This window comes from Colias croceus, chromosome 1, assembly GCF_905220415.1.
Source record: "Colias croceus chromosome 1, ilColCroc2.1".
Lineage (NCBI taxonomy): Eukaryota > Metazoa > Arthropoda > Insecta > Lepidoptera > Pieridae > Colias > Colias croceus.
In genome coordinates, this window is record NC_059537.1 from 14,895,872 (window position 1) to 14,922,052 (window position 26,181).

A 26,181-nucleotide genomic window follows, 5' to 3' on the forward strand; every position below is an offset into this window, starting at 1 on the left:
ACGGTGAAGGAAAACATCGTGAGGAAACCGACATGTCGAAGAATTAAAAAGTTCGACGACATGTGTCATCCGCCAACACGCACTTGGCCAGCGCGGTGGATTATGGCGTGTACCCTCATAGGAGGCCCGTGTCCCAGCAGTGGGAACGCATATGGGCTGATGATGATGATGACATACGCAACTCGTCAAGTTTTCTCACTTCGGAGTAGGTATCTTTATAGTTAACTAGCGGTCCGCCCCGGCTTCGCCCGTGGTTCATATTTCGCAATAAAAAGTAGCCTATCTCCTAGTAGTAGTATCAAAATATCTCTGTACCAAATTTCATGCAAATTGGTTCAACAGTTAAGGCGTAATTGAGTAACAGACAGACAGAGTTACTTTCGCATTTATTCTAATATATAAAAATCTCGTGTCACAATGTTTCTCCTCAATGGACTCCTAAACCACTTATCCGATTATAATAAAATTCCCACACCATGTGCAGTTCGATCCAACTTGAGAGATAGGATAGTTTAAATCTCAAATCGTTTTAGAGAAAGCGGGCGAAGCCGCGGGCGGTAAGCTAGTAATATTATATGGATACCTATCAGAAATATTATACATCAAGTTTGTGCTAACTCTATGCTGTTAATTAGTTAATTCGTTTATACCAGAAACTATACATGACCTTTATTAAGCACAGATACATTGCAAAGGCTCATCACACAATCATAAAAATTGAAAAATAATTAATTTTTAACGAAATTTAAGTTTTTTAATAATATGAGATTTAATTTTATTTCTTAGAAATTTCATAAAATTGCTTTTAATTTCTCTGCTGGTTGCAATGAGAAAATTGTAATTTCACCGAATGGTTAGAATAATAATCCAAATTCTTTTCAAATAATATGCTTGTTCGAAATCAAAAGTGCTTTTTAATAAATATCGTGTATTTGAAAATGAAATTGATAAAAACTTTTAATATAAATTTAAAAAGTAGAAGATATTAATATTGTACAGCAAATTACAAATAAATTGAGAAGTAGGGAGCCGTCTCGTACGCCTGAGCAATATTTTACGCAAACAAAGTCGTTCTATCACAATATACGCGGGGATTAATAAAGATTTAATACCGAAGTTTTCAAGAAATTATAATAAGTACGCATGTTACTGGGAACAAAACATTTTCCTTAAAGGGAAATGTTAATTACGAGGTCCTCGTGCAGTCTCTAATTCCAGCATTTTTGCAGAGACGACCTGTGTAAGCTGACCCCAGCTCATTAGTCCTACGAGTGGGCAAGCTACGAGTTAGGGCTTTCTTTTAATTTTATATTCTTTGAACCACCTTAACGTATGAAAGGTCATCGACCTTCCATTGTCACCTGTGCCTTATAAGCATAAATTTAAAGTAATTCAGCATAGCGCACGGCTGGTGTGGAATAGTTTAAACTCATAATAATATAAAATAGGCAACAATACCTGAATGTCATTTTTCTTTACCATTCGTACCTACCTTATTTGTTGTTTACATGAGTATATTCGTACTATTAAACTTTGTTTAATTTAAAGCATATCTATGTAAAATAACAGATCGGACTGCGGAGAAGTAGTTGTAAACAAAAAACTATTATCACATCAGCGCGTCACCATTTAAAATCCAATATGTCGCGCAGTGACACGGCCACAGATCAGCGTTGACGCGACTGCAGTGCGTTAACCGTTTTATTTTCAAGTAAAAGGTTATTGCAGTGTTTTGTAGAATTATAAAACAAATGGAATATTCGAGATAAGGCTTTATTACGTCGTCCTGCTCGTAAAGCCGAGTGCCGGCTGAATTGGCGAATTTATTGCCTTCCGAGAGGCTTCGAGGTCGGGCGCGATTTACGGCGCGACGACTCACTTCAAATTGAATAAAAACTCATTAAAAATAACTCACGTGTGTTCCTGTCGGCTGATGTATTCCCACATTAGCAGGGAGCCATTCGTTCCCGCGCAGAAAGTACTGAACAATTTGTTAAGACGATAATTTATATTTTGTACTGAACCCCGAGCTGGAGCTGCATTTTGTATTAGTCGAGTAAATCACTATTTCATTTCGCTGTTCGACACATCAATTAAGTATATAAAAATCAATATAAAGACGTAGCTGGAAAAGTGAATTCTATGTATTTTATTCTTAGTTTAAATGTCAACAAATGAATTGATTATTTAGTTTATAATGTGACACATAAATCCTTTAAAAATATTCTTTCAAACAATAGCTACTCAAAATGCTTGTCAACTTTTTCGAAAAATACAATAATTTAAGGGTTTGGTCTAGTAGTGCAAACAAATGCATGCTGTCATTCTATATGTAAAGAATACAAATGCACTAAGGGAAAGTTGCTCCACTTAATTTTAAAAATTAAATCATTCGTATGCATAATTTAATATTCGTAATCAGTTTATCATTTCAATAGCCGGGAAAAAATTGTCAAATAACTTGTTGAAAACGCAATTTTGCTAGACTGCAGCCTTAATAACTTTAATATACAGTTCTTCATTAACGTGGAACTAGAAGGAGCAGGACACTTTGCCATACATTTTAATTGAAAATTAATTACCTATCGGTTGTCTATGTTATCACACACAACAATTAATTTTAATTATTGATGTTACTTCTTACTAACTTATTTTTGGATATGCATAATTAATAATAAATGAAACTCTTTTTCGATCAATATTTATGAAATTGTAACCGTTCATTATATCGTAACACAGGTTAATGTTAATTTTGTTTTTACTGACAGTAAAGTGTTTTATTTTTCTTTTCAAAACATAATATATTTTCTCACTAATACAAAATAACCCAGTTAAATAAATATAATAATACAATATTCAGAGCTAACTATAACAAGGGGGCGTGTACACTCAAAAAGCCATACGTTACTGCAATATGTGAGCTCATGTCCACCCTCGTCAGGGTAAGCAGCTTTCCAACTTAGCGCCGCGTCAGGACTCGAGCGCACTATATGTATGCTCGAATACTAGTTTGTGTTTCTGTTTATCAGCTTAGCAATTTATTATATTTTGTTTCGCGAAAATATTTCTTTATATGTAGCGGTTTACATTGTTTTTATTATAAACTAGCTTCCGCCCGCGACTCCGTCCGCGCGGATGTCGGTCTTCGCGTGGATGGTTTATTTCTTCATTTTGAGTAACTCTGACAATGATATCTTATAAATATATATTGGACCCAAATACGGCTAGGCCTATAATAATACGCAACGTGTGTTCGCGGTTCTACAGAACAACGTCTATGGATAAAACTGAAAAGATTAATTTTTTTCTACGTATTTTATTTAAAAAGTATCCTATTATACGCCCAGGATAATAAGGTATAATTATACCAAGTTTCATCGAAATCGAACCGTTAGTTTTCACGTGATGCAGACAGACAGACAGACAGACAGACAGACAGACAGACAAAAAATTTTTTAAACACATATTTGGGTTTGGTATCGATCCAGTAACACCCCCTGGTATTTATTTTTTCAATATTTTCAACTTATTTTCAATGTACAGAATTGACCTTTCTACAGATTTTTTATAATATGTATAGTTACAAATACAATGAAATGAGATGACAGAGAGAATTATGAGTTTAATGAATAAACCAATTTACGGTGAAAACAATATTAATATGTTAATTATTATTATTATGCATACAATATATTTTATTCCGATAAGAACGACCGCTCGCCACACTGGACACGTCCGCTCGCATCAAAATTCATAAATTTTATGCGTCGCGCGGCTTTTTTTTTTTTTTTTTTTTGTGTGGTGTTTCTCAATGTTAGCCAGAAGGGCTTCTACATTTTAACGCGGACGCGGGGGTGAACTGAAGGTTCACCCTGGTAGCGACATGCACAAGGGCGTCCCCCCTTGACGGGGACCACGAACCTCGGCTTGAGCTGTCGCTTGAGTGGAGGAGGCCAGAAGGGCCCTAATCGGACGGGCGCTCACCCGGGTGGGCGCGGGAACGCGGATCAAGGGACGGTGTACGCTTTCTGCTGTGGTGTGTGCGGTGTCGCGGTTTGTTCGACGTTGGGCTTCAATCGCCGAGTCTAGCCGTGCGTTAGCTTTGGTAATATCATCGTCGGAGTCGTCCAAGACATGTCTCGGCCGCCTACGACGATGAGTGGGATCGGGTTTCGCGACGTATGCGATGGCCTTTGTCACCAATGGGTTAGGGTGGTTTTTAGCCTTGTCGAAGTAGCGCTTAGACGCTTGCTTCATCCATTGGGCTATGGTGGGGAGTTCTAAGTCCCTATGTAGGTCCACGTTACGCACGAACCAGGGCGCTCCAGTCGCTGTTCTCATGAACCGCGACTGAATCGTCTGGAGCTTGTGTATGGAGCTGGGAGCGCAATGCGCGAAAACTACACTACTATACGTGAGGATTGGACGGACCACCGTTTTGTAAAGTGTCACCTTATTTCTAAGGGACATTTTACTGCGTCTGTTAATAAGGTAATAGAGCCGGCTCAGAACAAAGCTGGCTTTCTTACGGACTGCCTTAATGTGGGCGCTAAATGTCATGTTTGCGTCTAGAGTGACGCCTAAGAATTTGGTGTGCTTTTGCCACGGAATGACTTGGCCATAGAGTTTGACACTATCTATGGCCTCGGGGCCGCCGCGCCTGAAGAGCACGGCGGCGCTCTTGTCGGGGTTCACAGTGATACCCCATTTGCGGAACCATCTGCCTAATGCATCGGTCGCGGATTGTAGGAGTGGAGCTATTCTTTTGCGGTTTGGACACGACACGTAGAGTGCCGTGTCGTCCGCGAAGAGGGATAATTGCACTTTGTCGTGCTTTGGGATGTCGCTAGTGTATAGCGCGAATAGAAGGGGCGACAAGACGGAGCCCTGAGGGACTCCGGCCTGGATGGGACGTGAAGACGAGAGCGTGCCGTCTAATCTGTAGCGGAAGGACCGGTTAGACAAGAAGTCTCGTATGATGAACACGAGACTGTCTGGCACGCCGAGAGTGTACAGTTTGTAAATCAAACCGTTGTGCCAGACCTTGTCGAACGCCTTCGCTACGTCAAAGAAGACCGCTCCCGTTCTGTGGGGTTTGAGGCGGGTGAGGCCCGCGAGAATGTACTCCGTGATGCGGTGTACCTGGTGAGGACATGAGTGAGCTCGTCTAAAGCCGAACTGTTCGTCTGGGAGCAGTTTTTTGGCAATGACTGCGTCCCAGAGGCGTTTGGAGATGATTCTCTCATAGATTTTCCCCAGAGAGCTGAGGAGACTAATGGGACGGTAACTAGATGCCACGTTCCGGGGTTTGCCCGGTTTGTGGATCCCGATCACAATTGCTTCCTTCCACTTAGCGGGGAAGGTACAATTGGCCAGGAGACAATTAAAAGTAGCTACTAGGAGAGCGATAAGGGCAGGCGGCAGGCTTTTCAGAGCTCTATTGGGAATAGAGTCTCCGCCTGGGGACTTTCTACTAGCGAGTGATTTGATTAGTGATTTTACTTCGGTGGCCGTCGTTGGTGACAAAGGCTCGGCATCGGTACGAGGGGCGTCGCGCGGCGCGGATCGCAGTCCTTATATAGGAGTCGTGGCAGGCGTGGCATCGTGCGGCTCTCGTGTGACGCAAACGGTTCAAGCCAAATCCGACTTTCGGAGCTACATGTTACGGCGCTGAATCCACTGCGGTATAGAACAACGTCTATGGATAAAACTGAAAATTTTAGTTTATTTTTTTTTCTACGTATTTTTCCAGGATAAAAAGTATCCTATTTTACGCCCAGGATAATAAGGTATAATTATACCAAGTTTCATCGAAATCGAACCGCTAGTTTTCACGTGATGTCTTCACATACAGACAGACAGACAGACAGACAGACAGACAGACAGACAGACAGACAGACAAAAAATTTTTTAATCACATATTTGGGTTTGGTATCGATCCAGTAACACCCCCTGCTATTTATTTTTTCAATATTTTCAATGTACAGAATTGACCCTTCTACAGATTTATTATATGTATAGACTAGCTTCCGCCCGCGACTCCGCGGATGTCGGTCTTCGCGTGGATGGTTTATTTCTCCATTTTGAGTAACTCTGACAATGACATCTTATAAATCTATTTGGACCCAAGTCCGGCTAGGCCTATAATAATACGCAAAATGTGTTCGCGGTTCTACAGAACAACGTCTATGGATAAAACTGAAAAATTAAGATTAATTTTTTTTCTACGTATTTTTCCAGGATAAAAAGTATCCTATTTTACGCCCAGGATAATAAGGTATAATTATACCAAGTTTCATCGAAATCGAACCGTTAGTTTTCACGTGATGTCTTCACATACAGACAGACAGACAGACAGACAAAAATTTTTTTAATCACATATTTGGGTTTGGTATCGATCCAGTAACACCCCCTGATATTTATTTTTTCAATATTTTCAATGTACAGAATTGACCCTTCTACAGATTTATTATATGTATATGTCGTGGTCATATCGTAGATTTGATCATTTCATGATATGACTGGCCATTTCACGAAATGGTCGCATATCGTGAAATGGCCAACATAGTTTGATCAGATCGTTAAATCGTCAACGTTTCACGATTTGGTCATCCACATTTGGCCAGATCGTATAAAATATAAAGAGTCCATAAAATATTAAAAAAATTCAGAATAACTATATTCTAAAAACTTGTTTAATGTCATTTAAGTTAGTGCCGCGGCAGCGGCCGGCAAATGCCAGAAGCGAATCGTTTTTGCAATAGAAAACAGTTTGGTTAGGTTAGGTTAGACTTTGATAAACAACGCACGAGCCGAGCGAGCAAAGCGAGCGTGCCGCGGCAGCGGCCGGCGAGTGCCAGAAGCGGATCGCTTTTTAAAAAACAAACAATTATAATAATATAGTAGTAGTTTCTTAAATTATTTTATTTAAGTCGCATTTTTTCTTAAATACATATAAGATATCCACATTTTCCATAGTACTCGTACCTCTTCGTCGTAAATTCTTTGCTATGACTTTCTTCATAATATTGTTCTTAAACGAATTATGAAGTTTTTAACTGCGAATAATTTAATTTTCGCCAGCGGCCGCCATCTTATCACATAAACATAGAGCTTGCAGCGCCTCTACCAACGATTAATGTAACTATTTTACGATATGATCAAATAATTTTGATCATTTCATGAAAAAACCGTGCGTTAATTGGCCATATCGTGAAACGATTTCTTATCATTGATCTGCCCAAACCACATCATGATGTGGCCAAACTAAATTGGCCATTTCACGATATGCGACCATTTCGTGAAATGGCCACTCATATCATGAAATGATCAAATCTACGATATGACCACGACATATAGATACATCTGGGGAAGATGAAGAGTTTTCAATGTGTATTAATTTCTCGGAGTTTTTAATCTTCCATATAAAACAATAAAGTAGAAATTAGAATAAGTAAAATTCCAGTTAATGTAGTTATTTTTGATTTTGCGGAAGATAGTTTAAACTGTTATTGTTTTGATCATTTGCATGTAAAATATGTTTACCATATCCTTATTTAGTATGTTAATTTCTCGTTAGTTGACGGTCAACCGGTTTCAATTATCATCAATGGGTAATGTTTGGAAGTAGATTATGAATCTTGAAACTATTGCTTCTATTTTGAGAATAAACTTTTACTACTATAACATGTGTAAATAGAGCCATGTCGTACATAATGACATAACAAGCTTTTCAGTCCTGCATACAGACATAATCGTATAATATAAAGACAGCAGTACAACTCTCATGTCTTCATGAAAACGGTATGTTATAAATCAAAACAGACGACGATCCAACAAATTTTGAAACAAACCTACTGCTTCTGAAAACAATGAATTTCATTAAATAAATGAATACGTCACGCTATCATTATTTATCGCTTGCCTCCTTAACTGTAAATATTGTCAAGTTCTACATTAGCAATGCGTCGCACAGAGCCATGTGAAGGGAACGAGATGCGGTTTCGGCAAATTAATTACGTTAATTACGAAGCTATTTGTACAGTTCGATCGGTTAACCGCAGCCGCTTCACTCCCGACTCGCTAGCTAAGCGAACTAATCCTTGTTACATTTTTAATTGTGCTCAGGGCCACTTAGTGTCTTGTTATGTCATTTCTGATTGATATCGGTTTTAAATTAACTATTCTACTTACTTAAGTACGCATTCTGTGTTACATAGCCTGAATGTCGATATAACGGTCATTATTTTATCTGTAAAACTGTTGTTGTTATTACTAAATTATTCTTTTGTACATGATTTATATTTACGTGGTTACAACTGCAAACCAATAACAAAATATATTTTGAAAGTTTATCCGTATATTTGAACTGTTCATAAAAGTCCTTGAATAATCCGTAAAACAGAAGAAATTCCATGCTTCAATATTCGTATTTTTAGCCACAACCCCGAGATTTTTCTCAGAATTAGAATAGATGTTCTTGATTATTTCGCAAAACCCATTTCGGACAAATCGACGAATCATTCATTTGTTAAGCTTCCAAAAAGCGAATAAAACAACCATTTAGAGTCTGGGATACACGTGCTCTTTCGAAAATATCTCCCGAAACAAGTATAACAAATTACTAGTTCAAAAATATCGGACATTGAGAAAATATCCGAACATTTTTCGTTTTGAGCGCATTTATTCAGTAGGCGTAGTCTCGACACTAATCGACATCGATATCGACCGAAATCGGTCGGTAACTAACGATTATCAGTAACCAATCAGTAACTATAGTATAGACCTAAAAAATTTAGTGTTCTTTTTCCAAGAAATTTTGCTTAGTTTTAGGGAATAGATAGTAAATTAAAATTAGTTATATTAATTTTCGCATTATTACAATTGCAATTGCATATAAAAAAAGCAAATTTTATGCACAAAAAAACATGGCAGATAATTTAATTTTAATCAAATTCGATATTTTTTATATCAGTCGTTTAATTAATGTTCTATTAATTACATATTCATGGAATCCAAAATTCCATGTATGGCAATCTCTTTATTTACTTTTTTGACATTTGACATCAATCATCAATCATGAAAATAATATTTCTATCAAAATAAATGTAAATTGTGTGTTTTCAAGAGGATAATTTTTAATTATGTTCTTAAAAGTCCTATAAATCTATTGGATAACAAATATCCTAAGAAAATATCAATCTGCGTTATGTTTTTATATAGTTAAAGCTATTAGTTTTAGTTTAGTAATATTTTGTTATTTGTGAAGTGCAATAAAATTCTAATCAAAAGACTCCAAAAGCTCTACAAGATAATTCTGCTCAATTCGAAGCCTTTTGAGAAATCTTTAAGACATCATAGAAACTGACGGAACTAAAACTAAGGACGGAACGGATAATTTGTATCACTTGTATTTTTAGCTTGTATTATTATATTATATTATGTGCATCATTGTATATTTTATTACAGTTTATAAGCAAAGGATGCAATGCAATTGATTTAGCGGTTCACGGTTAATATTATTTATGTGTTAAATATAAATATTTATCTATAAATTTTATATTTTACAGATGAACAAGTTACTAGAATTATTATGTTGGTGAGGGATGATGGTTTTGAGCCAAATTTTCAACTACGCTATTATAAACTGTTAAATTAAAATTTTCTAATAAATTTTTTTCGTAATTGGATCGTTTTATTTTATTTGTATTCATCTGTATAATTTTATTATCCTAGAAGTTCAAAAAGAAATTAATCGAATATGAATGCAATAATTTAGGCTGAATAAATGCAGACAGCAGTACACTATTTTAATATTTATTTAATATAATATATGAGGCTTCTTAACATTTTCAATAAGATTTTGAAACCATCTTAAAAATAAAACATTATTTGTTTATTTTATTTTAATTGCAATAACATTAAATAAGAGAAAAAAAATATTGCGTTAAATCATAATATAGCATCGGAAGTGTGAAATATCTTCTATTTATTATAAAATTATAATAATATATACCTAATGTTTCCGATATTATCAACCGTATCTACAAATCCACACAAACCGTAAGGCCCTTCTCCCATTTCGATACTTCTAGAATACGATACTCGAGTAGAATACTAGTTAGATTTTTGTTCGCTGCCCGATGCTCGCATATTAAGCGACTGAAAAATGACTAAATTCATCATTATTGTGCCTCGTTTTTGTAGACGGACGCTATGTCGAGCGATTCCAGTGACGATGTAAAAGTAGGAAGTAGGTACTGGATTCATCCATATATTGAAAGAAACATAAGTAAATTGTAGAGTTTTTATAGCCGCACGAGAACTACAACATGATGATAAGAATTTTTTATCTTTCTTCCGAAGAGATACGCGCGCAACGCGACGCAAAAACGACCATCTATACTAGTCGCGGACGTGTAGGATACCGGTAGCGTAATGGGAGAAGGGCCTTAAAGATCTTGTCGAGATCAAACGTCAGTATCATAACGATTGACAATGTCAAAGAATAATTTGTTTTGACAATATTCGAATGTGTTGCAAAGAAATGATTTTCCAAATCCATGAAATCCATATTTTATTTATTTTTCATATATCTACGGAATTGAAATAATGATGTTATTAATTTAGATAAAAATGCATTACTACAAGGCTATTATTCTATAAATATTTTGACGCATAAGGGAAAGTTTTGTGAAGAATAAAAATTATAAACAAATATGTATCCATTGTATGCTTCCATCAAATTGGGGAGAGGTATTAAGCGACATCATTTTCATTGCTGAAGACGGGTCTATAAATAAGTTATCGGTAATTACCGACTAATTTGTACAGACTACAGGTCCTGGACTCGATGTTGTCAGACATCACGATGACGTCATTTCACAACAAACGCTAAGATGTTTGTCTTTCCCAGCGAGTAACAGTTTTATTGATGTTCCATATAAATCGAGCTCTTTCGTTTACACCAAATACTTGTAGAGTATAATTCCATGAAAATTAAATTTTAAATGAATAACAAATAAATGTACCTTGTGTACATCTTATCGAGAATTTCGAAATGTCTCTTTAATTAGTTATTAATTAGCAATTATTATTTAGAAATCTTCCTTCACTTGAGAAACTAATCATAATAATTGACAATGTACGCGTGTATAATATTTATTAATTTATTAATAAGCAAATAAAAACATATGATTCAACGGTACACATTTATTATACACATCGAAGCTTCTGCCAAAACTATTACGCAAGTATAAAGCGTGGCTGAAACAGGCGTTAAGTTGTTGACCAAAGTATTAAGTCAAAATTTTATCGGTTCCATACTCGCAAACTAAAAGCGACTTCGGAACAAGCAACTATACAAGTTCGTAGCACCGTAGCAGCGTAGCGCCGTAGTGGCGTAGACACGTAGCTACTAGCTCGTAACGTAGATTCTTGACTCTTGTTCGTATAAACTTTTAATAGGAAGTTGTTATTTAGATAACTAGCTTAATTAGCCGTAGTTTAGATTGCGAGCTATTTAATTGTTTTAAATTCTAGTTTTGTAATGAATCCTCGCGTACACACTACACATAGGAACTTAATAAAAAATCCCAACTTTGTTTAATACTAGACAAGCTTATATGGCAATTATTTTATATTATTCGCTTCTAAAAATATTTCTTATGATTACATCCACTTAAATAATACCGAAAATATGGAAACAGAAAATGAAGAATTTCTCATTAATATAAATATATTCGTCTAAACATAATATAATTAAATGATACGCTTATAGTATTTAATATTGAATCGTTTTTAACCTTTTTAATTCCAATAGTAAATTAAACATATCCACAGAAATTCATGCTATTCGATCCCAAACTGGCAATTGCAGGAACACGGAGAGCAAGTTTAAATGACGATGCAGTTGAATAACTCCAATATCTTTAAAAATACAGCATACGCTACTAAAAGTAGAATCTAGCCGCTAGGGTTGCTGGGACTCAATATCGATGTATTTTTATCGACAGTCATCGCTTATTTGATTCGGACTTTAATATGGATAATTTATAAATTGCAAAATTTTTAGTGTGAATGAATTAGTTATGATTTTATTTACGACAATATTCAACTTATTATTTTTGTGAAATAGTACATCATAGTTAAATAGCTTAGAAATCTTATAACCTGAACAGTATCATCATTATTACTCTGCAATAAGCAATGCTCTCAGCAGTGACATCACATACGATACAGCTACAACCAATTATATCGATGTCCAGTTGCCCATCCCTGGTTATTGGCCGTGTGAAATATTAAACGCAACAATACGCGGAATGAAAGCGAATTCAGACGTGCTGCACGCGTGGAAGCTTCATTTTACTTATTTCTTATTAGATGTATGTATCAAAAATAATAGATGATAAAAAGAAATCTAACCAAGATTAGATATTAATAATATACAAAGAGAAAATAGTTTCATTTCTCTACATCGTGATTTCTTAGCTGCACTTTTTTGTAATTACTGACAATCAGTCGTTTCATGGTTCCACAAATAACCGAAACCACAATAAAAGCAATATATTTACTACACCACTTCATTTCCAGTATTACCCTCAAAAACATGCTCCAAAATCTTCACATTCCAAAATACGACAAGTTACGTCATATTTGTAACTGCACAGAAGCTAAGTACAATACAGATATCCGCATTTCGGTTAAGTGACGCCAGCGATCCTCCAGCTGTAGCTCAAAGAGGCCCTCCGCAGTATTCTGGAATATTCCAATATTATATGGCAAAGTCACCTCCCTGAATATTTCATGGAGTATTGGAGCTCATCTGATATTCTTCAAGTGCGCCCCGGAGCGTATTTAAAAGTTTTTAATCTGTTAACCGAATTAGTTTTGTTTTCATACATGAAAGAGAGTTCTTTTAAAGGCTATTCGTGCCTTTCATGAGATAACTTTTAAGGTGCGTATAAAAACATTTAATCAATGTTGGTGTTTTATTTTTAAATAAGTGAGATTTCGATTAAAATAAAAAGAAGAGCTGAAGTTTCGAATTATTTTTTTTAAATATTATAGATTTTCACAGCTCAGTAAAAGCACAATAAGAACTAAAACGTATTAAATATTCATAAATTAAATTAATGAAGAAGCTCAAAGTTCGCAAATCAGCTCGTTATTTATGTACGTTTCCGATAAACAGTTTTGAATTTCGTTCAAAATAATTATTTCATTCAAAATCAACAAAAAAATATCTACCACAGCGAACCTAGTTTGGAAAACTGGAAACCTTTTTACGTGTACTCACTCATTTAAATCATTCAGTAAACAACTAAAATCAAAGAAAGCATATAAAAACTAGCATTACTAAGAACTGTATATTATTATGAAATAAACACAAAACAGCGGAATAATTTTTATGAAAACAGTATCCCACCAAAAACATTTTCATGTAAAATTGTTGCCAAGACGAGCCCATATGACTCGCACTGTCAAAAAGTTATCAGATCTCGTGTAGAGCCAAGCTTCTAACACTACACGCCCTAACTCTACAAGGTCTAACTTCACAAACTCTACACCTTAGTCAAAATATGTGGCTTGGCCATTTCGCTACATTCACATCGGCGTAAGGTGAAAAATTAATTCACTGTTCATTACTTTTGTGTTATACAATAGTTCTTGTAGTAACGAATGGCCAAGCCACATATTTTGACTAAGGTGTAGAGTTTGTGAAGTTAGACCTTGTAGAGTTAGGGCGTGTAGTGTTAGAAGCTTGGCTCTACACGAGATCTGATAACTTTTTGACAGTGCGAGTCATATGGGCTCGTCTTGGCAACAATTTTACATGAAAATGTTTTTGGTGGGATTTCATTTCTTTTTGTAAGTTGTTTGTAACAAAATTTTATTAAATTTTTTTTAACAAGGAGTACATATACATATATATATCTAGGTGGACCAAGTTTTAGATTATTAGATTAGACCTCTAGCGTCATCAAAATTTAATTTAAAAAATTACAGGTCTCATAAAAACTCCCATCTCCTAGTTTAAGGGGTTGGGGGATGAAAGTTACAAGTTTTATAATTTTTTTGTTGTTTGTGTGCTAATACTAGCTTACATACAAAATTTCAGCTTTCTAGGACATTAGGAAATACCTTAAGAATTTTGATGATCATCAGTGAGTCAGTGACGAAATTAGCGTTTTTTAGATATAAATAAAATCTGAAGTATAAAAGCTAATGTAATTAAAACTTAATATGTTCAATAAGTCCGCTATTGACAATATATCCCGAAAATTTTGTTGATCTAGCATAATCCAAACCCAAGTTATGAGGGTTCAAAAAAACGTCGAAGCGCTTCGAGAAAAGGTAGGTAGTGCCCGTCGCTTGTTCGCTTGGCTCGTCTTGGCGGGGGCACTACCGTGCCCCCAGATTTACAAACATCGCAAAGGGCTAAAACATTTCTCTTCAGAGAATTAATTAAACTTGAAAGTCGATGTTTTTCATGCGTCAATCTCAACAGTTATAATATCAACGAATTTTCAAATTAATATAATATAACATGTTTATTTCTTACACAAATTTAATTTAATTAGTTTTTCCTAAGAAATGAAATAGATACCTAAGATTGTATCATTTCATACACTAATGATTTTAATAATTATAAATTTACTCATATCAAGTCCGAAAACATAATTAATTTTATCATTCTTTATTTAAATGCGTTTTATTTTGAATTATTTTATTACGAATACAATTTATTTTGCATAATTTATAATATAATAGCTACCACACTACTGATCTGCCATTTCTCCCTCGCCGGGAAAAAAGTGCAAATAAATTCCGGGGCTTCTCTCACGTGAAATCGCAGTCTTAATCCCGCGCTAAGCCAAAATAAAACCCGCCAACTTGACGTGCCGCTTAATGTGTTTATGGATCTAAATGATCTGAAGAATCTCAGAGGCCCCGCAGTGCTAGAGGCCCCTTCACTCCGGGGCCCCAGACGCGCTCACGAATATAAACATCCCTCTCAACGATATTATACTCGGTACACTCTTTTACACTTTGCCGACATCTGAGATTCACCTCACATTTTTTCGTTATATTTTCTGATAATGGAACTTTTTAAGGAAACACGAAACAACGCCTCTGTTTAGCTTTTTACGTTCAAAATAATACAAACATTGTTTCTTTTCAGCCCGTACCTCACGTTCTTTCAAAAGATATTTCATAAAACGAAACAGACGCATTATGGAGTGAGACAAATATGATAAAACTATTCGCTCATTTGCATCGTTCCGTAAATTACGGTTATTAATATGGCGCAACGATTGTATGTTGGATGCAATTTAAATAATTGTATCCAGCCCACTAATGCACTGCCCGGCTCATTTGATATTCACGTCGGCACTCGACGCGCAATGTATATAACGAGCTGATTGTAAACTGCGACTCATAATTCAGTGGTGTGGCCGAAGTGGGGGTGTACGTGTTCCCGTTATCCTTTAATAATATCGCGAGATGAGCCATGAATTTTAAGCGATCCTGCATACTTGTCGTCAAATTGACAGCGGGTTAGTGCGGCGGGGGCCGCGGGGATCGGGAGCGGGGGGAGGGGGAGAGGCGCACGTAGGGTTACCATTACACCTTAGCAATCAGGACACCGGGTTGCGACGAGGATTCTAGGAATTATCTTTGAAATACGCTAATATTATTCAGCGTGAGACGGCACTAGACGTATAGCGATATGTAGTAGGTACCTAATTTAGATTTCACTAAGTGTAAACCTTGAAAGAAATATTATTTAGTAATATCATTATTTCTTTTTTACTTGAACTCTATAAAAACTTAATCTAAACGTATTAACAATCTATATATTTGTTGTTCTTTTACATTTGTTCAAAATCGAGTTAGTTGAACCAATACCCGGACCACAACGCTCCCCCACGGTCCCACTAAAACACAACGTCTGGTTACTCATAATATAATCACTATCAAGAATGTGAAGTAAATAGTTGGGCTCAGTTATGTTAGGAATTACAAACGCGATCGAATATAATGAAAATTCGCCCACAAAATGTTTGCGGGTTGTCTCCATTGTATCGGTTTATGCGAATACTTGATAACAATATTACTGCGTCTGCGATTACTATATTGTATTGTATCGGTTATCAGATATTGTTACATCTTAAACGATTCCAAAGTTAACCGTATTACCCGCTCCGTGCACGCTACACTGCGCCGTATGTTCCAACATCGGAGCATGTGTTCTCACACAGCGAGCGATGTAATGCGAGATTGCCGTAATTTATAAGCGAACAAGGACTTGTATTGAGATACAGTTGCAATAGTTGGTGTAACAATAGTTGGTTTGCGACAATCTGATATGCGAAATGTTTAGTTGTGGAACTTGAACAACTAAATTGGCAATCTGGTTCTGGGGTATGAACCATTTTTAAAGTGAAACTTTTATTACGTCGTCTCAAACTTTTTGGTCTGTGTAGCGCATGTCGCGTGACGCACGATACGTACGTTAATTATTATAGTACAAATACGATAATTTTTAGTTAAATGTCTATAGTGTGAAAAAAAGTTTCACTTTTACCGTGGTTTCATAAAACCACACAACATTTTATTTATTTTTAGTATTTAAGTATGTTATGTAAACTTTTCACTACCTAAGCACCACTGCGTCATTTCTTCTTCATTAATTAAGAATTCCAAAAATGTTTAGCTAAAAGAGCAAATAGGTTATGTAATTGCCTGAATAATGTTAATTTTGTAATTTTATTAATTATAACATGCTAATGTAGTACCTACATAAATAAAAGGTTTTGTATTTTCTATACATATAATATACTATAAACAAGATTATCTGAGGATATGTATTGAAAAAAAGAAAACAGACAAAACTTGGCCGCTACCTATATCTCAAACCCATAAAACCGTGATTTAGCGAAACTAACTTATAAACTACCGCATCAAATGTTTAAAATTATAATAAAATTCTACTCGCAAGTAAATGAAGGATAAAGGCAATAATATGTAAATGTTAACCCAAAAAGCACAATAGCGACGTTAGTAAGTTAAGCAGAATGTGGTGCAGTCGGCAGTCGGCAGTAAACAGTCTCGACTGCACACTGTACCCCGCGAGTGCTCCTCCGAGTTATGGAGAGGTAACAAAATACTCCGGGAATTTTAAATATCGGCGCCATGGATATAGAGTACTAGATACTTCTGCCTTATCCTATTATTTAACAGTTTTAAATCATTTCAAGACTAATATTGACGATTAAAATTGTAATTTTCAACACTATGACATAACCATTTGGTTTTATCAATTATTATTTTTTTAAGAACTTGCAAATCTGCTGCGACGCTGTGCTGTATTTAGCGGTCCTTCCTTCTTTCTCCTTCCTCTGGCAAAGAATCATCATATACAAATTATAGTATAATGATTATAATTAACAACTAACTAAACACTCTCCAGTCTTTTTGTATCCGTGTTTAGTGCAGTATTCCGGGGCAGGGCGGTCCCGCGAGACCGTAAACCACGCGGTCATAAACTTGTTTACATTTTCAATACTCAAAACTTTTATATAATTCAACGAGGAACGATTGTCGTTTTGTTTCAACCGTTGCATAATTCCGGAAGTTCAAAAACATGAATAAAATTATCTAGATTTTGATTAATCCATGTCTGTATCCGTATTATTAATGTTTTAACTTTTTTGATATTTTTGTATGATCTCTCTCATGTTTAATTTTAGCTCCTATCCTAGGAAAACTGAACGTTTATATAAAAAGAACTAAAATGGTGAAAAAATAATTCAGAATGAGTAGACCTCATATTATGTGTTGTTCAAAATCAAATTTCAATGTAAATAAAACTTCGACCATTAGAACATTTGTTGTTGTTTACATTATATTTTAACGAATAGAAATTCACGACGGTTCGGTAGAAGAGGCAGAAATTTATTTTTCCTTCCAATGTAAATCTCCGGTGCCTTTTTATTCTCAAAAAAATATTTTTCACAAAAATAAAATTCCTTTTCAGTTCTGTTCCATGGCCTGAATATTGAAGTGGAGTGAATTTCGATTGCAGCTCAAACAGCGGTCTACAATCTGGAATAGACAAATACTCTCAGCCCCAACTCAGCCCGATACATAATGTATTTAATGTTCCGATCCACTCATGAATCACTCTTAATGGATCAGGGAATACTCCGATACAATGAAAAATCCACAATTTCTAGACTCAACGTGTTTATTTAACTATGTAGGAGTCTATATATCGCCATGCATTACATTTTTCTCTTCAAGGTAAACGAGATATTACCTTGTGTACTATGGAGACGTGACTACCAAAAAGTTTACTCAAATACATTTTTATAATACTTATTTACGTAGTTCCTAATAAATTTCACAGCAATGCACAGCAAATATATCATTACCTAACGGTGTATTTACATCAAACGAATATAGAGCTAGAGCAAGAGTTTTCTTTCGCGATCGTTAAGTGTAAACAAAAATTCGTCTTCAGTGTTCAGCATAATAACATTGCATGGAATCTTTTCGAACGCACTAAGAACAACTTAAAAAAGTTCTACACTTGTTTACACTAAAATAATTTGAAATAGTGGCGTTAGAATGAGCATTCGCTCGTTTAATGTAAATGAACCGATAGACATCAACACATTTCTTGTAGACTGTTCTATTAAAATCATCGTTATTTCCTCGGTTAATTAGTTTTAACTGAAATCTCTACATTGTTGAACGATTTAAATAATTCTTAGATGACCTCAAGTTAATTTCTATTCACGTAATAATAGTAATATTCATGCCTTTAAAATAACGACGTCTCTAACATATCCGGAATAAGTTTGACCCATTTCGTGTCGAATCATTATGATTTTCGACTCCCACTCGACTATAATGTTCACACGAATAACTATACGAGTAGATAAATATTTCGTGTAGTAAATAGTGTTTTGGGTAAAGTACAAAAATGTTTTTATTTTTTTTAGTTTTAGACATTCTACCATAGACGTTGATGCCTTGGTAGTGGAAAGTTTGTAGACACAGCACTGAGATTCTTTGATGAAATATGATTTTATTAGATGGAAAATTACATTTAATTAAATTGGAGGAAAGAAATCAGGTCTTCATGTCGCTTCGTAAAAAAACACAACTTTGTATAAAATCTTTATATAAAATATTACGCTATTTCACGTCAATATTTTGTTAGAATACCGTTAACTTTAATTAATAAATAAAATGCTTCACAAATTTCCTTTTTATTAAGTCAACAATTTCAGTACGCAATGCTAGTTATGCCCATTTTATAATAAACATGCCACTCGCATAGGCAGCTATAATATAATTTAAAAACAGAAAAGGAATATGTACGACTTTTTTCAAGACGTAAAAATCAGATCCCCATCGTCTATCACTACCACAATACGTATTACAATCAAGCCGAGTCAATCCTACGACCATAATAAACTAATCAGACTTCATTGGAACAAGGAAATTGTTACAAAGACGCATAATTTAGCGTAAAAAATTGCTTTTCGACAACCTTTGTAAAGCTTCCCTCATTTCCGCTCCACCAAGCGCGAACTCCACTTACATTACGTACGTTGATAATTCACTTTGTACTATGAGCGAATACAGAATGCTTGCATATGTTTATAATTATCACATTTACAACACGTGCTTCATATGAATGAAGCATTTTTGTTTTTAATGCTAGCTTTTTTGCATAATGTTATCAAAACAATATTAATACAAAATGATCCTCAAAATAATCAGTATCGTTAAAGTTTGAACTATTGACTTATTATATTAGAGCTATTTTAGAAAAAAATGCCACAAATATATTACCTCAACTATCTTTAAACGATTCGATATGCTTTTATAACGCTTCACGTAGAGTGCAATTGGTTTATAAATGGCAATCATATTTTTATAATTCGAGTAGGTACTTACAAAGAGTGCTATCTATAGAAATCATATCAATATCATGTCTGGAAATAACTGCTATAAAATGATATCATGTGTTAAATTCAGATGTATGAAAATTACAGATAAGAAAAATCTTCATAGTTACATATGAGCTGAATCAAAATCTTCTATGAGAAGCTAAATGTTTCTTAACTGAACAGAACTACATAGTTCTACGATATACATCTACGACAGGTGTTTAAAATGATTTGATTCTACAATTTGGGATAGGTACTTCCTTCACCAAATTTGCCTTTATTTTTACTTTTTGAATGCAACTTTTTCGAAACGGTTGAATTGAGAAACCTCCTATTTTTTCGGACGAAAAAGCTAGCATACACCTCATTCATGACCATTCCCTTGGCTTAGCCCGTGTGTGCGTCACATCACACATCACACGAGTTATACGCAACGACTAATCCCGGCTCGTTCGCACCACCCGCACGGCCCGCGCCGGGCGATGAATTTTTTAATAAAGCCGCGTAAGACCGTGTGAGCCTTGGATAAACAGACGCGTGTGACGGTGACCACGCTTGTGATTTTTTTTTGTGGGACTGTGCTTTTGGGTATTTTTTAGGAATTACATATATACTTAATATTTAACGGATTAGTAAACTTGTATCTATTAATCTGCCATATTCGATAGCTAATGCTAAAACATTTACTTCGAAAAAATGTTACTTACGCTTACGTGTGAAGTATCTTTTCCTATTATTTAAAAAATCATGAAACCATTATCAAGTGTTTATGTTACGCTATATTCATTGTTTATTTAGACATGTAAACAATTCTATTTATTTAAAATTGCGTTGTTGCAAGAAATATATTATTTGTCCAAGCAAAGGCACAAATTCATTGAAACATTCAGAATTTATAGAACTCTATAAAAATTGAACGTGGCTACGAATAAACGAATTATTAACCTCAAAATCATAATTCTTGGAAATTCAAGCAGCCTGGTTCCCCTACGTTACACGTGCCTGAGGCATTTATTATCAAGCATTTATATGCTCTTCGTCATAATTAACATACGTGATTTAAATGTTCTCTTTGTATCATTTTTATGTAATACCGTTTACGAGCTTTTTTCACTTGAACAAATAATAACAAAGATTTATTTATGATTTACTTTTTATTTCTCAATGCAATGTAAGAACTATGTAGACCTACACATAATCTACATTAGCTGGATTATCCATATATTATGAATGCAAGACGGGATACTCTAATGTGTGTACGGGTTTATCCAATTGTCAAGGTGTTACCTATTCACATTATTGTACTACACGTTGCAGGTGTCATGGATCCGTCACCGCGACCTGCACATCCTGACGGTGGGCGGCTACACGTACACGTCGGACCAGCGCTTCCAGGCCACGCACTCGCCGCACACGGACGACTGGACGCTGCAGGTCAAGTGGGCCCAGCAGCGAGACGCCGGCGTCTACGAGTGCCAGATCTCCACGCAGCCCGTGCGCAGCTTCTTCGTCACGCTGCATGTTGTCGGTGAGTCAACAATTACTTGTGTTTTCTTGATAATAAAGTGAACGAACTGATGGGGTTAGGGGTACCCAGTAGCGAGCGATCACCAGAACCCATGTGTCTTCACAAGAATATTTTTGAAGGTGTTGCCGGCCTTTTAGAATCTAGAGTCATGAGACACTGTCTACTACATCGTCTATATACTTGTGCCTTTGGGTGGTGAGTTATAACGCTTTTGTTAAAGACGGAAAAGGTGAAGTGAGTTTCAACTGTAAATCTGTATAAATTTCATCATAACGTAGAATGAATTATAACCTAGATAGCCATTATACAATGCAAGTATGTTCTTCTACGTGACTTGCAGCTTAACCAATAAAAGAAATCATTTTGCGATTCCTTTATAAAGCCTGCAGTTAATCCAATCTTATGTATTTTCGATGAAATCGGCTCACTGTCTGCTTCGTAAAGTGCAGCACACGTAACGGTCAAGCATTTATGCGGACGATGTTTAATTCATGTTATACAATAAATATGGGTATGAGCTGGTATGAGCCCTTCCACGCGCACACCAATATTGAATCACGATTTACGACTGTTGTAAATACTATGCTTTATTCAGACAATACGTTCCGCACGGTTATGCATGATTGTCTTTAATTAATTATTTACGCATTTTTACATCGCGAGTCGTTGATTTTTTTGAAGTACTATATTTAATTTGTGAATGATTGCGGGGAAATAATGCAACTATACCTCTTCATGCTTAATCTTCATGAAATATAATTTGTAAATATAATATGTAGAGTGAGTAAAAATGTTGATAAAATATCTGGTTTGCTTTTTCTTTTCAGTTTATATTATTACTAAGATGTATCAAAATATCAAAAAAATTATATCTGAACCGACGCAAACCGTTCAATCCATGTGTTTTATAGTTCTTATTCTTATCATATTTTCCAGCGCGCTGGGCACCGAAGGAATGTACATAAATTCTAGCAAAGATTTGTATTTACCGGCATCGAAACGGCGCTAGAGGCACGTAAACTATTGCAGGCCCGCGCCCGCCCCGTGCCGCATGCCGCCCGTCTCATTATGAGATGTTTGCCTTTCATTATCCTGCACATATAGACACATAGCATACGGGCATGTCCATTTCGACGGCTTTAATTCACTTTCAGTAGGTGTTGAAGTGTTTTAAATAACGTTTCAATATTCCACAAAAGCTGATTTATATAAAGAACGCTCTTTGTTGTTTTATGAAAAGTCCAAAAAATAACAAAGTACGATGTTTATGCCATGATGTTGTTGCGTCATAGCTTAAGTTAAGTGGTGAAACATTATCTTAATGCCTCTTATAAGGGAGAAATTGCTATAAATTAACTGATCGTATGTTGCTAAGATAAATTAATTATAACCGACTTACGATAAAACACGATCAAATATGTTTTTTCTCTACTTTAAGCGCTACTTTACAATATTTTCTCAATGAATATTAAATCAACAGAGACAAAGACCTTAAAATGAATAAAAACAGTACAAACAGGAGTTAATATATTTACATCCATTTGCCCTCAATACGGACATAAAACTTGATAAATACATAAAAAGAGAAAAACCGACCCTTGCCCGTTCTACAAAAGACCAATCGACGGTGCCTTCATTGGATTCATATAAAACATGTCCAAATGAAATCCTATTTATTCCGTAAAGCAATCCCGAGCATGAAGGGCCATAGCTCATTGAGCGATTGACTGTCGGCTTTAAATCAAATGTATCTTATTTCCAAAATGCTCGGAGGCTCGCAGGCCGCTCGGGCGGCGCGGCCGGCGGGCGGCTGCGGGCGGCGGCCGGTGTCACGGAGCGTTTTAACATATTTATTGAACGCGACCGTGCTTCGAATTAATCGGCCAGATTGCGCTAAAACAGCTATTTGTTGGATATCCGATAAGGGCCTCCATATTTTGTATTCTGTGACTCGTAAATACGAGTTTATTTGTGCCTTTAAAAGGTTTATTTTTCAGATAAATCTTGACATTCTTTAAACTTTCATATAATTTTTATAAAGTTGGATTTTTAAATAATAATTCAATGCTCTTATGACAACTAGACCTATTCTCAAACTTTGAGTTACAATAGGTCAATATACGTATAATATCTTGTTTCTCTGCAACATTTTATATAAATAAATTTTATTAAAAAGTTCACTAGTGCTTTGAACTATTATTCTTATTAGAGTGAATATAAAATAATATTGTAAAATAATATTGTGCGTAAAAAAGCGCTTTAAATCACCCTTGTTAGCGGACCTAAAAAGATTAAATGAACAATTTTACATAAACCAATAATCCGGCGCAAACAAACGTACATTTAACCCCTCGCAGCGGAACAATCTCGATTGTATTTGTCTAAATAATCGGCTCGTTAATCGAAGCACGTCGCCGTTAAAATGTGTTGTCACCCAATATCGCGACTAAATGAAATTCCGTTATGTTATAAATGCGAGATATCGATTCTGCTGAGGTGACTATAGCGCTGACAATCGAATAAACAAATTTTTGATTATTTGTTATGTGTTAGGCTGTTCTACGTTGTGTTGTTGAGTTGATATTTAAATCGCCGTCTAGTTACTATTTTACTACATTGTATAGTTGTCATGGAAACTAAGTGGGCTCCCAGAGATTTGTGCAATATTTTATTTACAAAATAAAAATTCACGCAAGGTGACTCTAGTTATACCATACCAATAAAATAGTGTTTAGATATAGCATGCCTATTTTTAAAAGCAATATTATACCGTCTACCTTCAAACCAGATATATTTCTGCAAGCTTTCTAAAATAAGTACTTAATACGTAAACATTGTTTCACAGATTGCGACGAGATCTACCAAAGGATGTTTTCAGACGCGAGTGAGTGTGTGTCTGTGTTTAACTAATGAGCGTGTGTGCGTGTTCAGCGAATGAGTGCGAACGTTTTAATTAAATACTCTGTTTCTTAACTAATGCGTGTGTGTTTACTAACGAGCGTGTATATTTCACTAACTTAAACGTGTTTTTGTCATTAATTTTACATAAAGAAAACAACAAGCTAAGAACCTCTTGCATTTAAGATTGGTCAATATCTAGCAAGGCTTAGAAAGAAATGTCTTAAAAGAAACATTTGAAAAGGACGATGGTCAAGAACCATAAAATATATCACCATTACACCAATCTCATCTTTCAAATCCGTTTTATCAAACGACATTATTCCAAAGAGCCGAGCGCATTATGGTAATATAAAGCTTAATTACTTAATACTTTAAAGTCAGGAGAGTTGGTGCTAAAGTCGTATCTAGTATGATAACGTACAAGTTCCCATTTAACTTCCCCCGAACTTGGGAAGCTCACGAAAGCTCTAACCAGACCTACTTACTGTATACTGCGTATGTTCACTCGAACTAGTTTAATTAATTTTTAAAATTTAACAAATTATGAATTAATATATATTTGGATATTGTGTGATTAAATTATGATGAGTATACTTACTTTAATCCAAAATTAATTCAACAATTTATCAATAGGTACTTAACACTAACAATAATTTTCCGTGCAATTAGTGTGTAAAGTTTACAATTCTGACAATCGCAGGCTTCTAATAAGAACACTATAATAATTACCAATTACATAAGAAATGGTAAACTAATATCAATTCACCAATATAAGCATATATAACTGAAAATTAATCTGAACACCAATCTACAACATTACATGGATGCTAATATTTGAAATACCTATATATTATATGCATAACCATATCAAGATATGATCCTCGAATACACAGCATTATTATTTTAATCAGTAATTGCCTTAAAGCTGATACCAAACAATGGGTATTGACAAACGAAGCGATGGATCCGCTTCACTTGCCACTATAAACATCAACATCGAATGCACTCAGTATCTTGCCGTAATTTATACAGTTCCATGCTCAATAATATTTGAAAATTGAGCTGAATATTAAAAGACGAATTATACATTCACTTGGAAAGCTCAACTATCGTTTCACAGAGTATTAATTCCACATTTAGGTTCGTTAACTTTGTTTTATTAAACTAGTTTGGATGTTTTATAAAACACTATTATTAAACTATGTAAATTATATTAAATTCAATGTAAAATCTTCATAGTTATTGGTGTGCAAAATCAAGAATGAAGGAAAATTTCCAATTATAGAAATTAGCAGTCGCTACAAAGTTTCCAATGCATCTCTATCATACATCTAAAGAAGCGCGCTCTTTTGCATTCTTATTAGCGCACAACGTGAGGTTTCAATAACTCGCTCTTGGTGGATTTATTTTAATATCAGTTCCGATGAAGATAGCGCAGGCTCGCCCGATCTGCAATGGCATTAGACTTTCATGAGAGCCGCCATGTCAACCCGCGCTTAACATTATTTATTAACCCCTTTGATACACGAACGTTACTCGACGATTTTTTATCTGTGTTACGTTCGATTAAATTTATCGGAAAGTTGAAGACTAACTTCGTTTTGTTAAACGCCTGTGTAAAATGATATAAGAAGAACAAATATAAATACCGAGGATTACAAAATCAGGCGATGTAATTATTTTTTTAAATATGTTTGAAAATAACTTGGAAGACTAATACTTCGAACTATCACTAATACTTATTTATATTCTATATTTCTTTCTTTCTTTCTTTTCTTTTAA

At 35.1% G+C, this 26,181-nt stretch overlaps 1 protein-coding gene across 3 annotated transcripts in view; it reads left to right on the forward strand.

The window, feature by feature from the left end:
- LOC123705828 (zwei Ig domain protein zig-8-like) overlaps positions 1 to 26,181 on the forward strand; it is a 349,179-nt gene that overhangs the window by 277,964 nt on the left and 45,034 nt on the right. For 2 of the 3 annotated variants that reach the window (XM_045654877.1, XM_045654885.1), the window contains exon 4: positions 21,288 to 21,498. In XM_045654877.1, coding sequence (XP_045510833.1) covers positions 21,288 to 21,498 — 211 coding nt within the window. Of the gene's footprint in view, positions 1 to 21,287; positions 21,499 to 24,343; positions 24,383 to 26,181 lie in introns of all 3 variants that reach the window. The other variant, XM_045654869.1, reaches the window with a different exon arrangement.